The 24,426-nt window shown below is 42.7% G+C and overlaps 1 protein-coding gene across 3 annotated transcripts in view; it reads left to right on the forward strand.

Annotated features, from left to right (window-relative positions):
• Positions 1-2,737: 2,737 nt before the first annotated feature.
• Positions 2,738-24,426, forward strand: part of Atosa (atos homolog A) — a 71,901-nt gene continuing 50,212 nt past the window's right edge. The window contains exons 1-2 of one of the 3 annotated variants that reach the window (XM_034508405.2): positions 2,738-3,163; positions 3,594-3,712. In XM_034508405.2, the coding sequence (XP_034364296.1) occupies positions 3,697-3,712 (16 nt within the window). In that variant the 5' untranslated portion in view covers positions 2,738-3,163; positions 3,594-3,696. The remainder of the gene's footprint in view (positions 3,164-3,593; positions 3,713-24,426) is intronic. The other 2 variants (XR_004607324.2, XM_076937877.1) reach the window with 2 other exon arrangements.

Here is a 24,426-nt window from a genome sequence, read left to right on the forward strand (position 1 = left end):
TGGGAGGCAGAGGCAGGTGGATTTCTGAGTTCGAGGTCAGCCTGGTCTACAGAGTGAGTGCCAGGACAGCCAGAGCTACACAGAGAAACCCTGTCTCGAAAAAACCAAAAAAAAAAAAAAAGAAGAAGCCATGAAGCCATTTAGGAAAGACAGCTTACATTTTAGAGAGGAAACCCACAGAGTTTGGTCTGTCTGCTGTTAGTTACCCTGGAAGACTAGATTTAGCCATACATTCTAATTAACATTGCATGTTTATTTCCATATACCTTACGATGAAAAAATGCTACCAAATGTCCTATTTAAAAGAGTATATTTCTGGCACAGTGGCACATGACCTGTAATAACAGGACTCAGACCCTGAGAAAAGGGATCTTGGCCTCTATGTCAGCCTGGGTTATCTAGCCAGACTCAGCCTCCAAGCAAATAGAGACAGTGCATTTGCATTTGACAGTTCATTTTGTTTTGTTTTGGTTTGTTTGTTTGTTTGTTTGTTTGAGACAGGGTTTCTCTGTGTAGCCCTGGCTGCCCTGGAACTCACTCTGTAGACCAGGCTGGCCTCGAACTCAGAAATCCGCCTGCCTCTGCCTCCCGAGTGCTGGGATTAAAGGCATATGCCACCACTGCCCAACGCATTTGACAATTCTTAAATATTCCTTCATGAGCGTCCTTAAGCTATAAGTAATAGAATTACTTTTTTTAAAAATTATTTTTTATTTAATGCATATGGAATTTTGCCTGCATGTATGGATATCTATCACATGTGCCTGGTGCCTAAGAAGGCTCTGGAACTGGAATCACAGACAGCTTCCATGTGGTTGCTGGGAGTTGAACCTGGGTCCTCTGAAAGAGTAGTCAGTGCTCTTAACCATGTCTACAGTCCATAGAATTACTTAAAAAATAATTTTTGTATATGAATGCTCTACTGCAGAAAAGAGTATCAGATCCTTTTATAGATGGTCATAAGCTACCATGTGGTTTCTGGGAATTAATTCCTGTCCTCTGGAATAGCAGCCAGTGCTCTTAACTGCTGAGCTATCTCTCCAGTCTCAGAATTCCTTTTGATATCCAGAGTTTCTTAACATTTTCAACTGGTTAACAATAACTTTTGCAGAATTAAAGACTTCATTGTTTAGTTACCAATCCCTGGAATTCTAACCTCTTCATCCATGGCTAAGTTCCTGCCTGTGTTTTCTTTATCTTCAGATCTCTTTATTGCAGTGATAGGATCTCACTGCAGGTATGCATTCTACCATGGAACTCATCTCCAGCCCTTTCAAAAAATGTTTTATTTTGGTTTTTAAGTTAGAATCTCAGCTGGATGTGGTGGCACATGCCTTTAATCCCAGCTCTCTGGAGGCAGAAGCAGGCAGATCTCTGTGAGTCAGAGGTCAGCCTTGCCTGGTCTACAGAGGAGGTTCCAGGACAGGATCTACAGTGAGATCCTCTCTTGAAAAACAAAGCACAAAACCTAACCAGACCAAAACAACAACAACAACAACAAATAGAATCTCACTCTGTGGCCTTGGTTGACCTGGAATTCATTGTGTAGTTCAGGCTAGTTTAGGCTAGTAACAAACTGTCTTAAACCCTGAATGCTAGAATTACACATATTCACTGAATATTTTTTATCCATGCATGTAGTACACATACAAACACACAAATAAATACCCATACACATAAGTACCGTTATTTTATTTTTTTAGGGTCTTGTGCATGCTGGGCAAGCACTCTACCACTGAGCAGTCTCCAAGCCCTCACTCAGACACAAAAAAATAAAATATTTACATCATCATCAACAACAACAATAGTAAATAAAATTGCCAATCTTGTGCTTTACAAAAACCGTGGGTAAAAAAAATCATATCTCTAAAAATTTAGAAACGGAAAACTACAGAGAGAGTCAACCACAGATCTTCTTAGTCCTTCCCGTTGTGATTCTCACATGCAAAAAAAAAAAAAAAAACCTCCTTTAAAAAGTACGTTTTTTTTTTCTAATGAAACTAGATTCTTGCAATTTTGTACCTCTTCATTTGTGTTTGCCTATAAACTGACTGGCTAATAGCTGCAGCCCTTGTTGCTTATTTTAGCTCCAGCAATTCTTGACATCTGTTTGTGTTTAAGTGATGACACAACATCAGAACACGCCGTGTCATCGTGTCACATTGTTATAGCACAACAAGAAAATTACAGCTCCCCAACAATAACGTGGTGTCAGAAGTGTCCGCTTGGCGGTGAGTCAGTGCTCTAGAAGTTACGAGCTATTTTTAGCTCATCCAGTGCTTCTGAAGCTTGGGTTCTTAAGTCCTACAGATGCGGAAAAATCTAGGGGTACAGTGGGAAGGAGCCTTCTTTGGTCCCCAAGTACCCTTCCCTGGTACACATGGTTCCCCATCTTCCAAGCCAGGTCACATCAAACACGGATTCCATTGGGAAATTGCATGCATTTAGGGCTGGATTCCCGGCTCTTTTGCGCCAGGCCAGCATCCCTGTGGAGGAGTAGAAACTATAATTATCTTCCCGTCTTGGGTAAGCCCTGGGATGACATCTCCCAGGTGACCCCAGTGCCCTCGGAGCGCAGTTCCATGGCTGCTTAGGCGCGCGGTGCGGGAGGTCCCTGCGGGTCCCCGGGTCTTCTGAGACCCTTGTCCTGGAAGACTGGTCCCCAATCCCCAACTCTAGGGCGCGCGGCGGCGTTGCCATAACAACCGGCGCGCGCAGCCTCCGCGGAGGAAGTGACGAGAGTGGGTTGGCTGTTGTTGGGACACGTGACCCGGGTAGTGTTTTGACAGGGCAAACAGTGGGAGAAAGAGTAGAGAGCGAGCGAGCCAGGCGAGCAGGCAGCCGGGCTGGTGGATGCGCGGGGCGCGGCGTCTCGGCGTCTAGGCGGCCGCGGGGTCGTTGCTCACTGCGCTCGGGGAGGCGTGGCCCGGAGCACGGAGTGTGATGTGAGCGGCCGGGCGGCCGCAGAGAGCAGTGCCGGGAGGAGGAGCGAGGGGTCCCGGAGGGCGGCGAGCGGGCGGGCCATGGGAGCCGTTCCCGGGTGGGCAGAGCCTCGCGTGGGTCGGCGCGGCTGAGGACATGCCCAGACTCTGCTGCTGACCGGCTCCGGCTGGAACCCGGCTACTGAAGTCTCGGCGAGGCTAGCCAGAGGGGATCCCCGCAGGTGAGGCCCGGGGGCGCTGAGGGGGCTGCTGCGCCCTGGCCCCTGCGGAGGTGCCTCGGTGTCCGGAGGCTACTGGACCGAGGGCTGCCTTAGCTCCGGTGGCCCGACTCTTCCTCCTCCGTGTCTGTACCTCTAGGGCATAAATAGATCCTGCTGGTGCTTCCGAGACGCTGTGTCAGAGGAGGACACCTTGGCCTGGAGAGCGCAGGGGCGGGGAACAGGGGTGCTAGGCCCGAGGACGCCGGGGGAGGCGGTGCACAGACTTGAGCTGTTTTTTTTTTTTTCCTTTCCTACAGACATGCCCAGGGTTCTGTCACCGTAGTCTGCACCAGGAAGAGGCCTAACTTAGTAGTTTTCTTGCAAGATCCGGGGGATTAAGACCCGATTATTTCTTTTTCTTTATATTTTTATGTTTATTTTGATCTCTTAGCGTTTGGAAAACGAAGCAGAAGCTGTGTTGAGTCAGCTGTGTGCCGGTTGGAAGAACCCACACCTATGTTTTACAGCACTTTGGGTGGAAATTGGATGCCAAAATGAAGCCAGACCGAGGTAAATGATTTATTTAAGTGGGGCTTGAGTTGTGTTTTGTTTCTCTGTCTCCTTTTAGAGGCGTTAACCTAATTTTCCGCAGGATCAACTATTTCTGTGTCAGACGTGACGAACCGTCTCTGTGAAGATACCAGCCGCTGAGGAAAAAGATGGACTTATGGAATAGGTGTTTAGTTAAAGTCAGATGGAAGGACCTGTTCTTAAAGAGTGTTTGGCAGAATGAAGGTGTCAAGGGAAGTGTTTATTAGTGGCCACAGGCTTAGTAGCCTTTTTAGGTCCAGCTTTTCATTTTCTTAGGTAAAGTCAATCCAACTTTAGAAAAGTTTGTCAACTTTTGAAACTTGAGTTTGAACTCCATAAAGAGTGTTATTTGTAGTCATCACCGTGTTCATTTGCTGGGGGTTTTTTGGTGTGTTTTGTTTCTGTTTGTTTATTTTATATATAGTGTTTCATCAAGTTGTTTAGGCTGGCACAGGACTTACCATGTAACCCAGGTTGGCCCAGAAGTCCCTAAGGATCGTTTCCCCCTCACGTGAAAATGTTGGCATTCCAGGCAGGTACCACTGTGGCCCCTCACTGGTTTTGTGCTCTAAGTGAATTTCAATTGTTTTCAGAGTTCCCCAGCATCAGTCTCTTATGGACAATTAGGGCCCAATTTTCCATTCTAAATATGAATTTTCTAAAGGTTTTGCTTCTAAACCTGTGTTGGAGACAGGGTTTCTCTTTGTAACCTTGGCTGTCCTGGAATTCAATCTATATACAAGGCTGACCTTGAACACAGATCTGCCTGCCTCCCTCCCATGTACAAAGATTAAAGGGGTGGGCTATCAAGCCCAGTTCTAAACCTATATTTTCAAGATTTAAAGAAAAATGTATTTATCTTACCTCTCTCCCAACCCTGGTGTATATTTTGAATGAAAAACAAACAAAGGTTGTCACAAGCCCAGGAGATAGCTCAGTAAGTAAAGGTGCCACCAAGCCTGATGATCTGAGTTCAAACCCTAGAACCTACAAGGTAAGAGAGTCAACTGCTGAAAGTTGACTCTCACTTCAAGCCGTGCACATTTGCACACGTGTACACACAGACCCAATGAGTATTTTAAAAATAATAATACTAATAATATCTTGAAAAGAGAAAGGATATCACTACTACCCTACAGCTAGCCTACAGCTAGGATCCTCCTGCCTCAGTCTCTTGGGTGCAGAGATTACAGGCATACAGCACCACACCAGCCTCATTTTGCTTTTCAAAGACTTCAAAGGAAGGTGTTCCTCCTCCGTCTGATTAAGAATGAGGCCAACTCTGAGAGGTGTTTGCTATGGTAGTGGTTAGGAGTGAGGACTTGCTTGTCGTGAGTTTGAGTCCAAAGTATTGTATAGGTATCTTTGTGTTTGGAAGGAAGGACTAGACAACAGCTTCATCCAAATCTGAGGTTTCAGGATTGGAAATAGTATTTATCTACTGAGGTGGATTTACAAGAACTTATGCAGTAAAATTTTATATATATATATATATATATATATATATATATATATATACATACACACACATAAATGCATACACATATATGTATATATTTCAAAATGATTAGAAATACAAATTGCCTAGTTAGAATATATCTTAGATCTTTTGGTCATAATGTCTATTAAAATACACTAGGAAGGAGTGGGAGACAGCTAGATTTAATTTCATGGTTTAAATTAGTTTTGAATGCTTTACTGTTAAGTAAAATAGATTTGTGGTTGATGCCTGTGGAAGTGTCATCAAGTGCATAGCCACCGAGAGGACTGCCTGTGGACCATGCTAAGTTTAGATTTTTAGATTACATCAGTGACTGGAAAAACTAGCTCTGAGGTCAGAAGCTGCATCTCAGAATAAACAAGCAAATGAAATCAAAGTCACTGTTTGTCTTGGATTATTGTTAAAAAGTCACTTTAGAGCCACAGCAGTTGAAAAACTAGCATTCACAGCAGAAACTTTAGAAAAGTTGTTTTATCTCAGGTAGAACTGTAACTAAGCAATAAAAGGTTTAGTTATATACTGATACAAGTTAATAAGGAAAATAAACCCACTTGTCAAGATTCCCAGGGAAGTACAAGTGAGTTTCTTTCCCTTGAAAGACATTGCTTCCTTTATCATTCTCAGATAAAAATGAAGTAATTCCAAGTCCAGAGTTGGGCTTTTATTTCATAAAAACATGAACTGACTGGTTCATGGACACTTTTTTTTTTTTGGAACAAGTTTCAGAGTTATTACAAATTGTTACTTAACAAACTAATATAGAAACACTAAAGTAAGTTTTTCAGATTTTTTTCATTCCTATGTGCAACATGCTCTTGTATGGTTTTATTTAGCCCAGGCTAGTCTTCAGCTTACTTTATAGCTGAGGCTGGCATTGAAATCCTGATTCTCTTGCTGCCTCCACTAGCCAAGTGCTGCCTTTTATTCTAGTAGAAAGAAAGAAAGAGGCTGGAGAGGTGGCGCCAAAGTTCAGAGCACTTACTTGCCGCTCTTCCAAAGAACTGAGGTCAGGTTCTAGCACCCACATAGGGTGGCTCACAACCATCTGTCACTCCAACTCCCTCTTCTGGCCATCACACACACACACACACCCCACTCACACAGACACACACATGAGTGTACATGCTTTTTAAGGGAAAAAGAGTGCTTACAATCCGTACAATCCAACCTCAGTTAATGACAAAGGGGGCTGCTGAAAATTGCAGCTGTGTACCACATCAGGATCTAGAGAAGCTGGGTAAGTCTGTGATACTCTCTCGTCTCTAACTTCAACCACTCCACTATTCCTTCTCTGTTTATATCTGATATCATGGCCCCCGCACTAGTAGTCTTTGTCAGTGGTTTACTTCTTCTTGCTCCTTTGGTTTCTCTTCTTTTAGTCTGTGCCCTGGAGAACTCGATGATCCTGCTTGATGCCAGGTTCTCTGTGAAATGAGAGTGAATGAGAGACTCTCAGATGCTCGTTCAAGAACTAGTAAAGTGTGTGTTTTAATGTAGAGACTTGAAAACTATTTGCTTAGTAGGGTACAGCTGTGTCTACCCTTGTCTTTTGAGACAAGGTCACATTGTATAGCCCACACTGCCCTGGAACTTGCTAGAATGTTTGCTTAAGTAAGTGCACCAGGAGCCTCTTAACCTATGTGATTGGGTGTGGTGTTGGGTTGGCTAATAAAAACTGTTAAGTGGGAATCACAGAAAAATCACAGCACTTAAAAATCATTTATCCTTTCATTTCATACCCTCTTTTTTTTCCCTTCTTCATTTCCTGCTTTGTTTTTATCTTTTTAAAATTGTTTATGTATATGGATGTTTTGCTTGCCTGTATGTTTGTGCATCATATGTGTGCCTGGTGTCTACAGAGACCAGAAGACACTGGATTCCCTGGAACTGGAGTTAACCACAGTTGTGAGCCACCATGTGAGTGCTGGGAACTGAACCTGGTCCTTTGCAAGAGCATGGGAGTAAGTCCAGGGCCTGTACACTCAGTGTCCTTGAGCTACTTACCCCTAGCACTGTGAGCTTTTCGGAGGGTGAAACGGATCCGTTTTTAGAGTTGGGTGTAATATTTCCTGTGTAAACCGGAACACAAGTCTCTAGCGCTGACTTGTGTGGAGTAGAAGACTAGAACAGTCTAAAGGTGGACTCTCAAATTTTTAATACTTTATAATTTTTACAAACAATTTTATAGGTATTTTGTATGCACATAATTCAGAAGTCTGTTTTAGAGAGGGAATTTTTATTTGTTGAAAATATGTTGTTGGGGGGGCGTTGAGTATAGTACAGTGGTACAATTAATACATTGTTCAAGGCTCAGGGCTCAGTCCTGAGCATGTGCTGGGTGGATGGATGATGGATAGTCAGATAGATAGTGGATGTATGACGGATATATTGAGAGAGAGGGAGAGAGAGAGAGAGAGAGAGAGAGAGAGAGAGAGAGAGAGAGAGACTGAGACTTGTTCCAAAGTATTTAATTTGCTTTTTCTTTTCACGGTTATAATATTTTGAATTCGTGGTGTCTTGATTTATTATAATGAACAGAGTGGCACGAGTGGATTTAGTAGCAAAAGACAAGATTCCCTAGAAATTTGTCAAGTCTGCATCTCAAAGTGTGCTAAAGAAGTTCCTTATATCAGCCGCTCTTACCCTGTGGGTTGTAGCAAGTAGCAATGAAGTAATTTTCTGATTGAGGGTCATAACAGCACGAGGAGCCATGTTAAGGGGCTGCAGCATTAGGAAGGTGGAGAACCACTGCCTTATGTGGTGGGTGTGCATAGTCAACTTTGCCTGTTAATTAACTGGAAGTTGGAGGTCTTGTTTATACTCAGTTAACATGTTACTGTGTAGCAAATGGCTACATTCCACATAGTCGATAGTATTTTCCCTTTAAAAATTTCAAACAGTTCATAACACTACTTGGGTAATGCTGGCAACATGAGTCCTCGATGTTAATTGCTAGTGTGCACTCCAGAGTCGGGACTGGGCCTCTTTTCCAGCTCACTGTATAATCTTCATCACATTCACTTGTGCCGTCTCCCACCTCAACTATATAGCGGTTGGCACGGGGTAGGACTAAGTACCTAACTTCATCATGGTGGGTGTACAGGTGCTGATATGCTGGTCAGTTGCAAACTACAACAGAGGTAAGAGAACAAGTGTGCAGTAGCCTAGTGCTGGCCTTGCTTTTCCATTCATAACACCCGACCTGGGAAAGTTCAGGAATGTTCAGTAACCTCTTAATATATAGCTGTTCTGGAAAACACCCAGCCTATGAAGGGATGCAGGACATAAATGTGTAGTTTATTTCCTTATGCCAGCATCTGCTGTACAACTACCTTATTATCTGTCTGAGGAGTGGTGTGGCTAGAATAGGCTTTCCTGGATTGTAGGTTTTTATTGGCACTGCCTGCTCAGGCCAGCTGGGTGGCTGCAAAGGGTGAGCTCTTCCACCTTGGACTCAAGGATGTGCAAGTTGGGATCTGACCCCAGTTATACAAATATGGATATGGGGTGTCTGGTGTCTCTTGGGAAGTCTTTCAAATGTGACCTTTGTATAGAAGTTATTAAATCATATTCCCATGTGCTACAAACATAAAGTATCTTAATTTTGTCTATTTTAAGTAACTGTTTTGGGTTACAGAAACTTGTTAAAGACAAACTTCAGTTATCAATAAATCAGTTATTTAAATATACTGTGTTTCCATTCATACTTAAGCATTTTTTTAGATCATGTCTGATGCTCAAGTGAGAACTATTAGTGTAAACCTTGATCTACAAACAAAATGTCAAACAGCTGGATATTTTTAAAGTGAAAATGGGAGGAATGTGCTGTCTCTCCTGTTGTCATTTTACAAATTTTGTTATTAGCCTTTGTATTGCCATGACTTTGGACCTTACGTACACACAAGCAGTCCTTTTATCTTCAATTGATGGTCTACAGGTAGCTGAAATAGAAGGAAGCCGTGAGTAGGACTGGACGTTGTGGCAGGGGAATCAGGTGTGTTCTTTTGTGGCATGAACGGTTCATTGTCAGCCTGTGTAAATCACACAGCAGAAATGACAGCTGCTGGAAGAAGAGAGATATTGGCTGTGTTAACCACAGCAGTCTTTGGCTTGCTCCCAGCGGGAGGTAATAGAGGTATTAATGACAGCTGATACTCGGGCCTTCCATGCAGAGACCCTGTTGTGTGTCCTTTCCAGATATAACTCGCTCAGTCTGCCCAGCTACTCAAGCGCATAGCTGTTAGCACTGCTGTGTGGATGAGTGAAGTGCTTCACAGAGGATTTTAGTTTCTTACACAAGGTGTCCAGATAGTTAAAAAGGTGAGCCCCACTTGAAAGTGTGTTCAAGTATGTGCTTCCAGCCTCGCTGTAACTAATTTACATCACAATATTATAGCGTAAATGTTGGGGGAAAATAGGCTTGAAGGAATCTGGCTATCATGCCTGACAACCTGCATTTCATCCCTAAGACCCGCTTGGTGAAGGAAGAGAACAGACACAGGCCTCTCTCATACACACCACAAACAAACAAACAAACAAACAAACAATCAATCAATCAACTGTAAAAGCGGGCTGGGGGAACCAGCAGCAGTTCTTCCTGAGTTTTATGACTCTGGACGCTGCCTGTCCTTCTGCCTCCAGCGTCTTCACAGTGGGCTTTTTAATAACTAGTACCTTGGCTTAGAGTTACCATGAGGATGAAATAAGTTAACATACATAATGTGCTCAGGACAGCAGCTGCCCCTTAGTGAGCATGCAAATGTGAGCTGCTGTTGCTGCTTTTGGACATTTTCAAAGGAAGAAGCCAATCATTTAGAGAAAGCCGGGAGGAGCAGGAAAACAAAGGCACTGATTCAGCTCCTGCTTCTCAGCCGAGGTGATCTGAGTTACGAGCCGGCCACCCTGTCAGGCTGTCACACACTTATGCTGATGAGCCATGACACATCAGGTGCTGTCAAATAATTGCTGGCTTGATGTGACTTCTGAGTCTGGGATAGTAAAGGCGTGGACCGAGAAGTACCCTGTGTTTCTGCCTGTCATCCAGTGAAAAGGAAGTGATTTAGTGAACTAACACTGTCATTTCTCTGTCCAATGAGGGAAAAAAAATCTGCAGGTAGAGGAGAAATTAATGTATATATGCAATGAATGACTTAAAATTTCATTTATCTTAAAATAGTGACAAATCCATGTGGTTTGAGCATATTAAGTAAACAAGTGCAGAAGAAATTTAGTTATTTAAGCAAATAACATTTACAGTTATTCATTTTTTGTTTTGTTTGTTTGTCTGTTTGTTTCTTGAGACACGGTCTTACTTTATATCTCAGGCTAGCCTCAAGCTTGGAGCAATCCTCCTGTCTCAACTTCTGTAGTGCCTGCTGCACAGGTGCACACCACATCTAACTTGGTTTACTCTTTGGTCCCTCATCTTTGGATCCAATCATGGCAGTGTCTTGCTTCCTTCCTTTTGAAGCTGAGACCTTTTTGAAGTGAGAACCCTAAACTAAGCCTGACTTACCTCCTGGTGTTTAGATGTATGTGTGGTGAAAGGGAAATCACCATACCTGGAAAGGTACTGCCTTTCTTTGCAGGTAATTCTGGCCTCTCTCCCATGGGTTAAGCTGGGGCAGGTGAGAATTGAACACAGTATGCCAGTTCACACATCTCTTAGCTCTCTGGAGGCTGGTGCATGAGGTTGTCACAAGTTCAAGGCCAGGCTACAGAATTAGTTCCAAGCCATTCTGGACTTCAGAGTAAGACATTATGTCCAAAGGAACAAAAGCAAACAACAAAATCAGAGTAGTTCCATGATATCTGAGTTTCCTGTTGGGCTGACTGGGCAAAGACTCCAGTTCTTAACTCAGACATTAGACCCACAGCCTAATAAGATGTCTGCACTCCAGGGGTGAGTTTTATTGCAGAAGGTACTCATCAGAAACAATACAACCAGCCTAGGTCACATCTTCTCTTTTTTTATACCCAGTGCCATTGGCCACCTTGTTGGATTTCAGTTATCACTCAGGGTCTTAGATACACTCTTCCTTTGATCCAAAAAGCCCTTCTCTCCAGAATCCCATGGTGCTCCTTGTTTTTCTCTTTCTAGACTGGGATGTCCTTTTTTTTTTTTTTTTTTTTTTTTGTTTCAGAGAGGTTTCTTCCCTGACTACTCTAATGTTCTCAACTCACTTTAGCTGTTGATATATCTGTTAAACTAGATGTCTCTTGCTATTCTGTGCCAGCACTCTGTGTTCCTTTGATAGCATTTACCAAACTTTGTAATTAGTTATCTTTTTTTTTCTTTGTTTGCTGTGTGTTGCTACACGAGGCCTCAGCTGTGTTCCCAGGTTCATCATGTTGTAGATGGCAGGTGTGTTGTAGGTGTATAACCATGTACTTAATGTACATCTGTCGAATGAATGAATGAATAGCTAATACACATCAATGTGAAAGAAATGGAAGCAAGAGAAGGTAGTTGTCATTAACATTAAGTAAAATTCTTCCAATTCAGGTATTTGTTTGATTATGACTTCTAGGCTATTATCACAACTTTGTACCTGATTTTTTTTTCAAATTCATTTAAAAACATTTGCACATTCCAAGATTAGGGGGCAGTGTCTCATGTCCTTCCCAACGACTGGGATTACAGGATGTGCCATTGTGCACAGTTGTGTGCAGTGCTAGAGATCAGACCCAGGGCTTCTTGCATGTGATTAGGCAAGCAATCTACCAATTGGACCATATCCTCAGTCCAGCATTTTCCTATTGAAGAAAATTGTGTGTGTGTGTGTGTGTGTGTGTGTGTGTGTGTGTGTGTGTGTTGTAAAGTCTAGTTGGACTGAAATAAAACACTTTAAAATAAGGCATAGGGCAAAAGCTGCTTGGTGTCAGAGGTCTCTGGGTTATAGGATTAGCAAGTCATCCACAGACAGATACTCAGAGGACCCTCCGGTCACTGACCCCATGCTCAGTTTGTTCCTGTTGCTGTCTGTGGGAGGGAGGGTGTGAACTGGTGAACTTCCCATTTATAAGCACAAGAAGACAGGGATCAGGATAGAGGAGTAAGAAAAAGTCTCAGGATTTAGAGCTGAGATTAGGGGATGGCCGTCACTTACTGGGTTTTGTGACTTGGGTCAAGTCTCAAACCTGTTTACTCATCAAGAAAATGTGCTTGGCTCAGTCCTGTTCTTAGCGCAGGTGACAAGGCCTTGACAAAGGGCTCTGTAAGGTATGGAATGCTATAAATACTCCCGGTTTACCCTGAGGGTAGGATTGTTCCTAAGTAGGAGCTGAGGGCCTAGCGTTTTCCAGCAGTTAGGTGCTTCACTCTCATAAGAGCAATTCACACATTTAGAAAATGAATTACTCCCCATTCCCTGACTCAAGTTATACCTAGTATAGAGTCATTGGGTATAAATGCATATCTAGTTATATTTTTTCATTTTTAAAGTTTGAGACAATGTCTTATTTAGCCACGGGGCTCACCTTGAGCTGTCTTTACAGCCTTTACCTCAGCCTCTGAAGTAGCTAGAGGTAGTGGGCCTGCATCACAGGCCCAGCTTGGTTAGGTGGCTCTCCAGGAGTGTTAGCCTGGGGCCCTCATTTACTCAGGCCAATTGGACCCCCTCTTTGCTGTGTAATATAATGCCAACAGGAGTTAAGGACCTGGAAATTCTATGATCAACCCTGGATTGAAATTCTAATGTCAAGGTCTGGAGAGATGGCTCAGTGGTCAAGAGCAATTGCTACTCTTGCAGAAGACCTGGGTTCAAGTCTTAGCACCCACATGGTGACTCAACTATTGGTAACTGAGGCACTTACATGGTATAGATGGTATATATATATATATGTAATATGTACATGGTATGTATGTATATACACACACCTATGTGTAATCACATATTCTAAAGTCAGCATTTGCCAGAACAAAATGACCTTGAGACACATTATCTGTCTGAGTAACAGTTCTTGCTCTAACACTGTCAACCTGAAGACTTTTGGAAAGCAAGCTGAGAATGTGGCAATGGCAGGAACCATATGCCTCACACAGGCAACAGTGTGGGTTCGCCCACTTGGCCCATGGGTTTCAAGACCCAGCTTATATATGATTCAAGAAGAGATTTAGGGTTAGCTCTCAGTTTTTGTTTCTCCTCAGCTGATTTGAGGAATTGAGTATTTCAGAACTCTACTATAAAAACGACCTTTAACAGGAACAAGAGGTCAACAGACCTGATGTCACCATGCAAACTAGAAGTTGAACTGCATGAACTGTGCAGTATTTGGGGCAGATGCCACAGGAAAGGGGAAGTAGTTAACTTGGGTGCATCCAGCTGTTCTGACTGGTGATGATCAGGTTAGAGAAACAAATAGTGCACAGAGGTTGGTGGAGTGATGGGCACTAGGAACGTGGTAGAAAATACAAAATGGTGAGCTATTGGCCAGAATTGTGTTTTAATAATTGACAGCATTACTTCAGGTTACGAAGGATGTGGACAGCTCTTCTCACTCCCTAAGCCCAGAATTTAGACTTGTTTCATGGTGCTGTGGGTAATAGACAATGTCATTTAAATACTCTGTGGGGGAGAAAAAGGCACAGAACATGAAGGGGAATTTCTGTGTATCATTTTGTAATTTGTTAGCTTTGTAAGAAAATAAGATACTCTGATGTCAGTTTTGGTTTTTTGTCTTTTGAATGGGGATATTTCTTCCTATAAAGTTATTTGTAGAATGAATGAAATTATATAATAAAAAGAACTGTAATTGCATCAAAAACTAAGTAGGGAGCTTTTTATTCTTTTCATTTGCTTTTATTTATTTATTTTTTAAAGCAGGAGCTTAGCAAATAGCCCAGGTTGGCCTTGAACTTTGAACTCAAAGCTATCATACTCTTTCTATCTCCAGTGTGTTGGCATTACAGGCTTCACCACCACCATAGCTGGCACAACAGCTATTCAGTGTCTAAGCATCTATGCTTCTATGTCACCTGTGCTTCCCCTAGACGTACAGACAGTGAACTCAAGGCACTGGGTGTCTAGTGAGGAAAAGTCCAGAAAGATGGAGGCCAGCTCAGCAAGCGTCTGCTACAGACAACTGTGACCCAAGAATGGGAGCACATGCAAAGGGTACCCAACTGCTGGAGTCTCAGGAAGGTTCCCTCAAGGCCATAACAAAGGAGGAAACACACACACACACACACACACACAGAGAGAGAGAGAGAGAGAGAGAGAGAGAGAGAGAGAGAGAGAGAGAGAGAAAAGACAAACTCTGCCCTTCCCTAGTTGTGGAATTCAGAATTGCTGTGGAATGAATTTGGATTTTTGTGGCATTGGTTTAATGTTAACACACATATCCATTTTATCTGTAAAATCCCAAATGATTAGGAATCCCTTCAGTGTTTTGAGGTCTGCTAAGAAAAGTTACGGTTACACAGATAAAGTGTGTGTGTTTTGGCAGGATCTACCACTCTGTCCTGTAGGCGTTTATCTTGCAGCAGCTTGCAGTCATCTGAAAAGAGCTGATAGCTGGGTGAGTGTCTGAGCTAAGTCTCTGTCAAAGTGCATTGGCACGATTGATTGCAGCCGGGGAAATGGATTTAAAGGCATGGATGATCTTTAAGAAGACACAGCAGCTATGTTGAGCCTTACAAGACATAGATGATTTGTATAGATGGACATTTTTCACAACAGTTAGGGATTGAGAACATTGTGAGGAGAGAATTGCGGTGTAGAGGTTTGAATGAAAAAACGGTCCCCTCGGGGAGTGGCGCTATTTGAAAGGATTAAGAGGTATAGCTTTGGAGGAAGTGTGTCACTGGGGTTACGCTTTGAGGTTTCTAACTCTCAAGCCAGGCCTAGTGACTCTCTCTTCTTGTTACCTGTGGATCTGAATATAGAACTCTCAGGTATCTCTCCATCACCATGTTTTCCTCAGTGCTGCCATGTTTCCTGCTATGACAATAATGTGCTAAACACTCTGAACTGTAATCCAGCCCCAATTTTAAGAGTTACTGTGCTCATAGTGTCTCTTCACATCAACAGAACACGGATTAAAACAAGGTAATTCCTAAATTAGCCTTGGACTCAGGGCTAATTCAGGAATGGAAGAGATTGGCCTTTTCAATATCAGACTAAGGACTTTGGACTTAATCTGTTTGACAGTGGGCAATAGTGAGTACTTTGGGATGACTAAAGAGAACTTTCTAGAAGAATAGTTGTAATTTCTTTCTTTAATTCAGGTGTAAGTAAGCCAAGGGGCATTACTCTCTGACAGCCTTGAAATCATGTTTTAGATCTCAGGATTACACTGTGACCTGTGCTTATGGAAATTACTCAGCACTACCCTCTGCTCTTGGCTGAATTCTTTCTCCTCTTTTGTTCTACAGTTTGCCTCCATCCTTTGTCTATGAACAGGTAGGGTTTGTATTCTCTGTTCTGAAGGTTCTTGGAACTGCTTGTGTGGTGCACAGTCCTAATAATCCTATTGTCTGCTGTGTTAGCTGCTCTTGTCAGAGCAGTGAGCTGCACTATTATTTTGAAGTAGCTACAGGTTCTGACGTGTGAGGGAGAAACATATCTGCTAAGATGTGAAGGTTAGAGGTTCATTTTCCTGTTCTAGACAGTTGCTTGAAGAAGCTAGATAAATGCTGTGGAATTAGATACCACATCCTGCAGCTTCCCGTGAGCCCTGAGCATGGAGGTCCCTGCAGCATGGCTAAGCTTTCCTGGCTGTGTGGAGAAGAGGACCGATGGGCATCTCTTTCCTTCCCCAAACACAGACACGGTCTCACAACATAATTTAAAGGAAGGAAAGCTGGTGGACAGCAGGTGAGTCTTGTTTAGGGTAGGAAAAGCACGAAGGAGGAACTCTGAGGTGACTAGTCACTACCTTCTTCAGCCATAATCCTCCTCATCTGATGCTTAGATGAGATGACTTCAGGGTGTTTGTCTAGGTCCAATGTCCCATTACTAATAACTCCTTTCTCTCTTTTTTTTTTTTTTTTTTTTTTTTTGGTTTTTCGAGAAAGGGTTTCTCTGTGTCCTGGCTGTCCTGGAACTCACTCTGTAGACCAGGCTGGCCTCGAACTCAGAAATCCGCCTGCCTCTGCCTCCCAAGTGCTGGGATTAAAGGCGTGCGCCACCACCGCCCGGCCAACTCCTTTCTCAAATGTTGTTTCCCTGGACATATCTACTGAGAAGTTGGGAAGGATCAAGCCAGACTTTTGAGAAAGTGTGTTCTCATCTTAGTAATGGCTAATGACTATGCAGAGTGAATGCTGGTCCTGGAGCTGTACCATGCTTGTCAGCTAACCTTAAAAGGTATATAATACCTTTCTGCTAACTCAGGTTGTGGAGTTCAGATGTCTACCAGGCGTTCTGAATGGCTCAGGTCAGAGGGAAAGCTGCAGGTTATAGACGTAATGGCACAGAGTAAATTCTCTTAGCATCTCAGGCTCTAAAGTGCTTTTGTTACTCTGAAATTACTTTCAGAGCCATTTAGTTGCTAAAAAGCAGAGTGGGAAAGGCTTGTAGAGAATTATGAGGCTATTTAACTTCTGCAGTTAAGAAAACTAGGCTTGGGCCAGCAGTGGTGATGCCCGTCTTTAATCCCAGCACACAGGAGGCAGAAGCTGGCAGATCTCTGTAGTTCAAGGTCAGCCTGGTCTACACAGTGAGTTCCAAAACAGGCAGTAATGCAAGCAGGTGGGCAGGCAGATGACAGACAACAAGGCTTGGAGAAAAGAAGTAACCTGTCCACCTATAAAAGTTGGTCTCAGATTTCCTGCCTGCCCAGCGTTTGTTGGAGGACCTGTGCACAGGGCTGTTGTAGCCATCAGTTTAAGTGAGCTGTGAGAAGAATTTAGTCTGTACCTTGATTCTAAATCATTTGCAGTGCTATTGTTTGTTGCTGTGAGTTCTAGTATGTCTTTAATACATAGGTTGAACACAAATTCCGGGTGTTCTGAAGGAAACCTACAAAGGCCAAGGGAGAAGCTGAGATCAGAGAGAAAGTGGTTAAGACCTCTGAGAAAGAATACAGGACAAGAGGGAGAGAGCTGTGAAGGAAGGGAGCCGAGTGTTCAGGGCAATGGCCCTGAGTTTAGAAAGAGCCTGGAGTCTTAGTACCATAGTACCAAAGGAAAACCAGGTACTGCCTCCTCTATTGAGTTTTTATTCCAAGGGAAGAGGGTGCATCAACCCCCTTGGCTGTGTTCCTCCCTCCTACCACATAATTGGCTTTATAGAATGTTTATAAACAGCACTCACATGCCTATTGCTTACCTAAGCCACAACAGCACCTTGACATGAGTACTTTTGCTTCCTTTACACAGGAATAGACAAGATGCAGTAAGGTCTTTGGTTCGGTTCGGTTCGGTTCGGTATATGTTTTGAAAGGATCTCACATAGCCCACCTTGGCCCTGAACTCTCTACATAGCTGAGAATAACCTTGAACTCCTGATTTTTCCTAAGTCCTAGGATTACAGGCATGGCTCGCTATGCTTGGATGTTCATATGGTATCTTAAAAAAATAAAATTTGAAAATATTAGCACACCTTTACAAAGGTGTTCTAGTCAAATAATTTAGAGCTGGCTAGTTGACATTGCTGCCTGAGACAACACTCTTCACGATGCCAGAGTCACTTGTCAGTCTTCCTACATGGAGTGGTGGCTAGTGTTTACTTCTTCCTTATTTATTAAAAATAAAATGGAACTGGGCAGTGGTGGTGCACACCTGTGATCCCAGCACTTGGGAGGCAGAGGCAGATGGATTTCTGAATTCGAGGCCAGTCTGGTCTACAGAATGAGTTCCAGGATAGCCTGGGCTACACAGAGAAACCCTGTCTGGGAAAAAAAAAAAAATAGAGCTGATTGTCATAGTGGCTAACAGCACTTTCCATTCTTGCAGAGGACCTAATTTTGGTTCCCAGAACCTATGTCAGGAGGCTCATAGCCACCTATAATTTCAACTCCTGGGGATCTGATACCTTTGTCTGGCCTCTGAGGTCATCCACACTACACACACATAAATAAATATTTTTATGACAGCTTTGATTTCTTCGTTGCTTTTCTGAACATTAATTCCAGTGCCTGCTCTGTGTGTGCTTTTTAGTTAGTTAACTAAATATTTAGTGCAGCACTGGCCAGTGCTGGGGACAGAGCCCAGGGCCTGTTGATGCCCTAGTAGTTACTATTATGCTGTGTCCCATCCCTTTGTGTAACCCAGGCTGACCTTAAACTGCTTGTCCCGTCTTCCTACCTCAGAGTTTCTAATGCTGGGATTATGAGTGTGTGCCACCTCACTGGGCTGACTAGTTCTACAGACCTGCTTTTCTTATCAGATGTCTGCTGAAATTCTTCAGAACTTAATGAATGTACAGAATCTGTCACTGATGCCAGTCCCTGTTGATGGAGAGGGCAGGACACAGGCCTTGGCATTGTCAGTCACCAACTGCTTTAGTTTCTTTACTCAACGTCTTAATCTCCAAAATGCTGTCTCACAAAATTGCAGTTGTTTAAAGAACAGGTGGGCTGGAGAGATGACTCAGAGGTTAGGAACACTGGCTGTTCTTCCAGAGGCCCTGAGTTCAATTTCTGACAACCACATGGTGGTCCACAACCGTCTGTAATGGGATGCCCTCTTCTGGTGTGTCTGAAGACAGTGACAGTGTACTCACATACATAAAATAAATAAATCTTAAAAAAAGAAAAAAAGAACAGGTAATTATGGACACTTTTATCTTTATGGAAAAACTTTCAGGAAAACATTGAATTATCAGAATAAAAAAGTCCTTATTGGTTCTAGATTTTTACAGTTGACTTGAAAGTAACATGCTTTGCAATGACAGGGCATTAGAAAATCCCAAAATAGAACTTTGAGGAAGCAAAGGGAGTCCATGTGCACCTCAACACATGCTTTATGTAATAATGCTGAGATTAACCACATGAGAGGTATTAAAATGAATTCTTATACCTGATCTTAATGCTTATTAATATATGACTAATGTATGTGCAGATATTATTAGACAGTGTTTGCCCAGTAGCTTAGATTAAAATAACCCCTGTTCTAGCTCATTTTAAACAATGTAGTATGAATGGTGCCAAAAGAACCAACTAGAACATTTTCTTCTCTTCAAGATCTTAGGTTTTGTAAACAAGTCTCTGGAGATGTTCGGCGAGAATCTGCTCCTGCAGCCCATCTAGGTCATTGCAACCCAGACTTCGGCACAGATGAGGCTGCCAGTTAGGTCTCTTTGGGTCTTATGATTTATATAGAAATGTGCTTGGCTGTTAATAACAAAGCACTTTGGGGGCTCTCTGGCCACCCAAACCATCAGCAAATACAAGCATCTACATGGGGGAGGAGCTGAATGTGACTTACACCTTGATTTATCCCTAGGCTGTCCCAACAGCATAATAATTCTCTTTTTAATTTTCAAAAAGGCTTAGCTATTTTTATAACTGTTAACTGTTAAATTTTAACTATCTTGTCTTTCTTGAAGCTTAATTATTAAGAAACATAAAAGTTGAGAATAGAAATGATTGGTAGTCAGGATCAGCTTCATCCCTTTGTTATCTGTGTTATTTGCTGTGTGTGTGTGTGTCTGTCTGTCTGTCTGTCTGTCTGTCTGTCTGTCTGTCTGCACAAGGAACACACACATGTAGGGAGGTGTTGGAAGAAGGCCTCTGGATTCATTTATTATAGCATGAACCTCATTGTATCCAAAGGTAAAGAAACTTAAAGTACTTTGGTTCTGGGAATCCAGCCCAGGGCATTGTACAATCACTGACTCTGTGGAGCTCTGCCTCCTTGGCCAAGAAGAGACTTTCATTCTTGAATTGCTTAAAAGTCAAGGACTAGGCTAGATGGTTTGTGGCATTAGAGAAGTCACTATTCCTACCTTATAAATAAATGAGCACAGGTAGGTTTGCTAGGACAGCATTTAAGTAGAAACATTCCAAATCCTGAGAGCGAGCACCTGCCCTAAGTGACCTTCCCAGGAGTGAGGTTGGAGTCTGTATGAAGGCGCCTACACTTCCATACCTGGGCTTCTGTCTCAGAAGTCCACCGTGTGAAGTTCTGCCTAGCGGTGTAGCACCTTGCCACTCTTACACTTTTGTCTTGTTTGCCCTTCACAGTCCACTCTTGGAGCGTCTCAAAGCTGCACTTAATTCACAAGCCCACAAGCAGCCTCGTCTGTCTTGAGTCTTAGCTCTCAGCTCAGTGTCCGTTCTAACTGGCCTCACTTCCCTTGGGTTGACTGAGTGATCTCTGTCAAGAAGGGGCAGGGTTCTCCAGCCCAAGCTTTTTGTTGTCCACTTCATGATCTCGCTGTAGCTACATCGAGGCTCCCTGCTTCCCTGTGTCAGGAATGGGGTTTTAAAAATAGATTGTTGATTTCTTGTTGTTTTGTATTTATCCCCCATTTTGCACAGGCCCTGGCATAAGCTGGGAGCATCCTGCTGCTGAGGTGCATGCCAGATTTGCTGTGTAGTGGGCTGTGGTGGTAAATCCTGGTTAGTAAATAGAAAACTTTAGTGTGGGCTTTTTGTATCTAAATATTGTTCTTGTGTGAGGCTATATTTGCCTTCTGAATGGAGATATATATATGTATATTTGTATGATATATATGAATGTTTATATATGAATGTTTATATATATGAATATATATATACATATATGTGTGTGCATATATACATATATATGTGTGTATATATAATATATATATCTGTGTATATATTATATTTTTTATAAATGTTTATATTATATAAAAAACATTGGTCCAGCCTGGTAGTACAGACCTGTAATCCTAGCTGTTTACCATGCTGAGGAAAAAGGGTCCATGTTCAAGGTCTGCCTGTGTGGTATAGGTATAAAGAATCCAGGGTTAGGGTAGGTAACATTTGGAGACCCTGTCTAAAAATAAACAAGTAAAAAGAAGGCCAATCAGGTATGGTGTTGAACAACTGTAATCCCAGCCCGTGTGAGACTGAGGCCAGAGGGGCACTGAAAGCTCAAGGCACCACCTTGGCTACAAGTGAGTTTGAGGCCAGCCAACGTTACATAGCAAAATTCTTTGTCAGAGACAGAGACAGAGACAGAGACAGAGACAGAGACAGAGACAGAGACAGGCAGAGAGAGAGAGAGAGAGAGAGAGAGAGAGAGAGAGAGAGAGAGAGATATGGAGGGGCACAAACTGTAGATTCAGTTCAGTCCCCTCTCTTTGTCTGACTGTGTTGACTATCTGTCTGTCTTTCTCTCCCTTACACACAGCTTCTGGTCAGGACAGCTATGTCTAAGCTCCTACATTAGATACAGGAAGAAGTATATTTGAACCCTAGTTCTGTCCACTTGACTCTGGTTACCTAGGCAGGTAACAAGCTAGTTTTCTCAAGTGTTGGGTAACAACTACCTTGGGGTGAGAGGAGGTGGTTATGTAACCAATTGGGTGGTAACCCCTATGTAGTGGTTCCCTATGTGTGTATATACATGATAGTTACTGAACATACCCTCATTGCTTAACAGGTACCTTTGAAAGGCCCTTTTTGTTCAGGAAATATCAAAGCTTGCATCTACAGTATCTTATGAGTTATTTCTGCTAGCAGGAAGCATAGATAATTTAAAGCAGTTGGCTTTTGAAGTTCTCGAATTTTCTATTTGGAACAAACACAATGTTTTAAAAACCATTATAAAAGATGTGCTTTCTTGTCAGTCTCCTTGCATCAGGATAACAGAAGTAACTTCCTGAACTGGACCATATACAGTGCATACTAATGGGGGTGGGCAGAGACCTAAGGACAGCAGCCAGCATTGTGTGTCTAGACTCTTGGCTTATGGTTGATGCTGTGCCATTGTCTCATACCCGTCACAGCCTTGTTTACTAAAATTAACAAGGACTCCTTCAGAAAGAGGTAAGGTACTGTTCAAAGTGTCCTGGAAACCGGCAGCAGCACAGGGGAAGCATTTTGCTAAATAAACTTCTTGGTTGTTTTCATTTTTCAAGGTGGTACACTTCTTGGAAACAGTTATTAATTTATAATTATTCTGACTAAATAAATTTAATATATTTTCTGAGTTCAACCTTCTTTCTTGTTTAGGATGTATGTATGTGTGTGTTATGTATGTATGTATGTATGTATGTATTTTTGTGGAGTTTTTTTGAGACAGGATATCTCTATGTAGTTCCTACTGTTGTAGCACTCTCTCTGTAGACCAGGCTAGTCTCAAACTCAGAGATCCTTCTTCCTCTGCCTCCCAAGGGCTCATCTAGCTAGTTTTTAAATTTTTTGTTTTGTTGGGCACTTTTTTGTTTGTTTGTTTGTTTTACTTTAAACAGAGTCTCACAATGTAGCCTAGGCTAGCCTCAAAATCTGATTCCTCCATCCCCAGCCTCCTAGGTGTCTACTGCACCTGGCTTAGGAGTTCTTTGTTTATGCTGTTGATCCATACTATTCCATCAGGAAGCTTACCCAGTGGTACTAGCTGGTAATTACATTGCTCGGCAGCTGTAACTGAAGGGAACTGATCCCAGTTCACGTAGGAGTTATAATATTGTTTTTATTTCCAAGGCAGAGACTCACTGCATAACCCAAGATGACCTGGATATTGTAATCCTCCTGCCTCAGCTTCTGGAATACTAACATTACAGTTGTGTTCTACCATGCTCAGCTGGGTTTTATGTGGTTCTTTTATTTTTCGAAAGATAGGAAAGAGTTAATTTTGAAATACAAATTTATTAATCCAGACTTTTAATGCCTTTTCCTTAGATGAGCCAGTTTTCTTATTTGAGCAGTGAAAATAATACTTTTATTCATTTGTGTTCTATTCATCTCTGTAAGTTTTGGAATAAAATTAAATTACGTGGGATTTAATTGGGCATGTTGCTGGGCGAGCAGTTGTAACACAGATGCAAGGCTGCCATTTGAAGGGTGTGCAGTGTGGTGGAGGAGACCCCTGAAAGCAGTCGTTTGTCAGCAGCTGTTTACAGTCTAGCTCCAACACTCAGAAGGGTCCTGCGATGAGCCTTGCATCAGGGACGGTTTAAAGATAAGAAAGCTTTGGTGGCGTAGTTTTTATCTCCTACGTGTTAGTAAATAGAAGATTCGTGGTCTGACTTTAAAACCCTGCCTTTTCTTCAGTGGTATTCCTGAGTTACCTGTGGTAACCTGTGTCATGGGCTCATTCTGTGTTCCCAAACACATCTCTATCTCATCCCTCAGGAAAGCTGGGAGCTCGCCCACTGCCTAATAGAGGAGCCAGTGAGAGGGTTACATTTAACTCTTTGGTTATGTTTACTTACATGTTACAAACCCCTGGGATCTGAATGCTTCCTTGGGGTAGTAATCTTGTGGATTCTGGGGCTGTTATGAAACTGCGGTGCTGTTTGTAGCCTCTCATGTAAAAATAGCCTGTACTGCTCCTGCAGTGCTGGGGAGCCAGGATTTCCATCATGCTCTGCTTGCCCGCCGCCCAACGACCCAGGACACTTGAAAAGCAAAGCTCTGAGTAGCAAGCAGATTGCAGTGGCTGCTTTGCAGGCCTCTCAGCTGCCACCAAGAGCTCACATGAAAGGTTCCGTTGCTTTAACATGCAGAGCCCCTTGTTCTGGTTGATGAGATGTTCAGAAAAGCATTTCTGAAGTAAGAAACGTTTGTGAGCCTTCCTGTTTGTCCCTTAATACCTGAATTGAGTCTCCCAGGCAGCTTATAGGGGTTTGAGATACAGCTTAGTGACAGTGATTGCCTAGCAAACATAAGGCCCTAGGATCAATTATCAATACCACTAATTTGAAAGAAAGAAAGAAAGAAAGAAAGAAAGAAAGAAAGAAAGAAAGAAAGAAAGAAAAAAAGAAAGAAAGAAAAGCTGAACAGCTTTCCAAGCTGGGGAGGTAGTTTTGCTGTTGGTGTTCACAGAGATTATGTGGACCAGCAAATATGAAACCTCAGTGATTTCAATACCTTCCCTTATCCAGGTAATTTTAAGATAAAAGTAAATGAATTTAGGTTATGTGTCTTGTTCCATGTAACAAGAGACCTGATGATGGAAATTCATACCTCTACCCTACACTCTCAGGCTTCACTAGACAGCTTGTGGCTTTTCCCTTTTGAATCTTACTCTTTGACCACTTAACCTGTTCTTACTCATGGACTCATGGGATCAGCAAGACAGGCTCTGCCTGCCGGTCAGTACCTCCCCAGAGGT

This window comes from Arvicanthis niloticus, chromosome 7, assembly GCF_011762505.2.
Source record: "Arvicanthis niloticus isolate mArvNil1 chromosome 7, mArvNil1.pat.X, whole genome shotgun sequence".
Lineage (NCBI taxonomy): Eukaryota > Metazoa > Chordata > Mammalia > Rodentia > Muridae > Arvicanthis > Arvicanthis niloticus.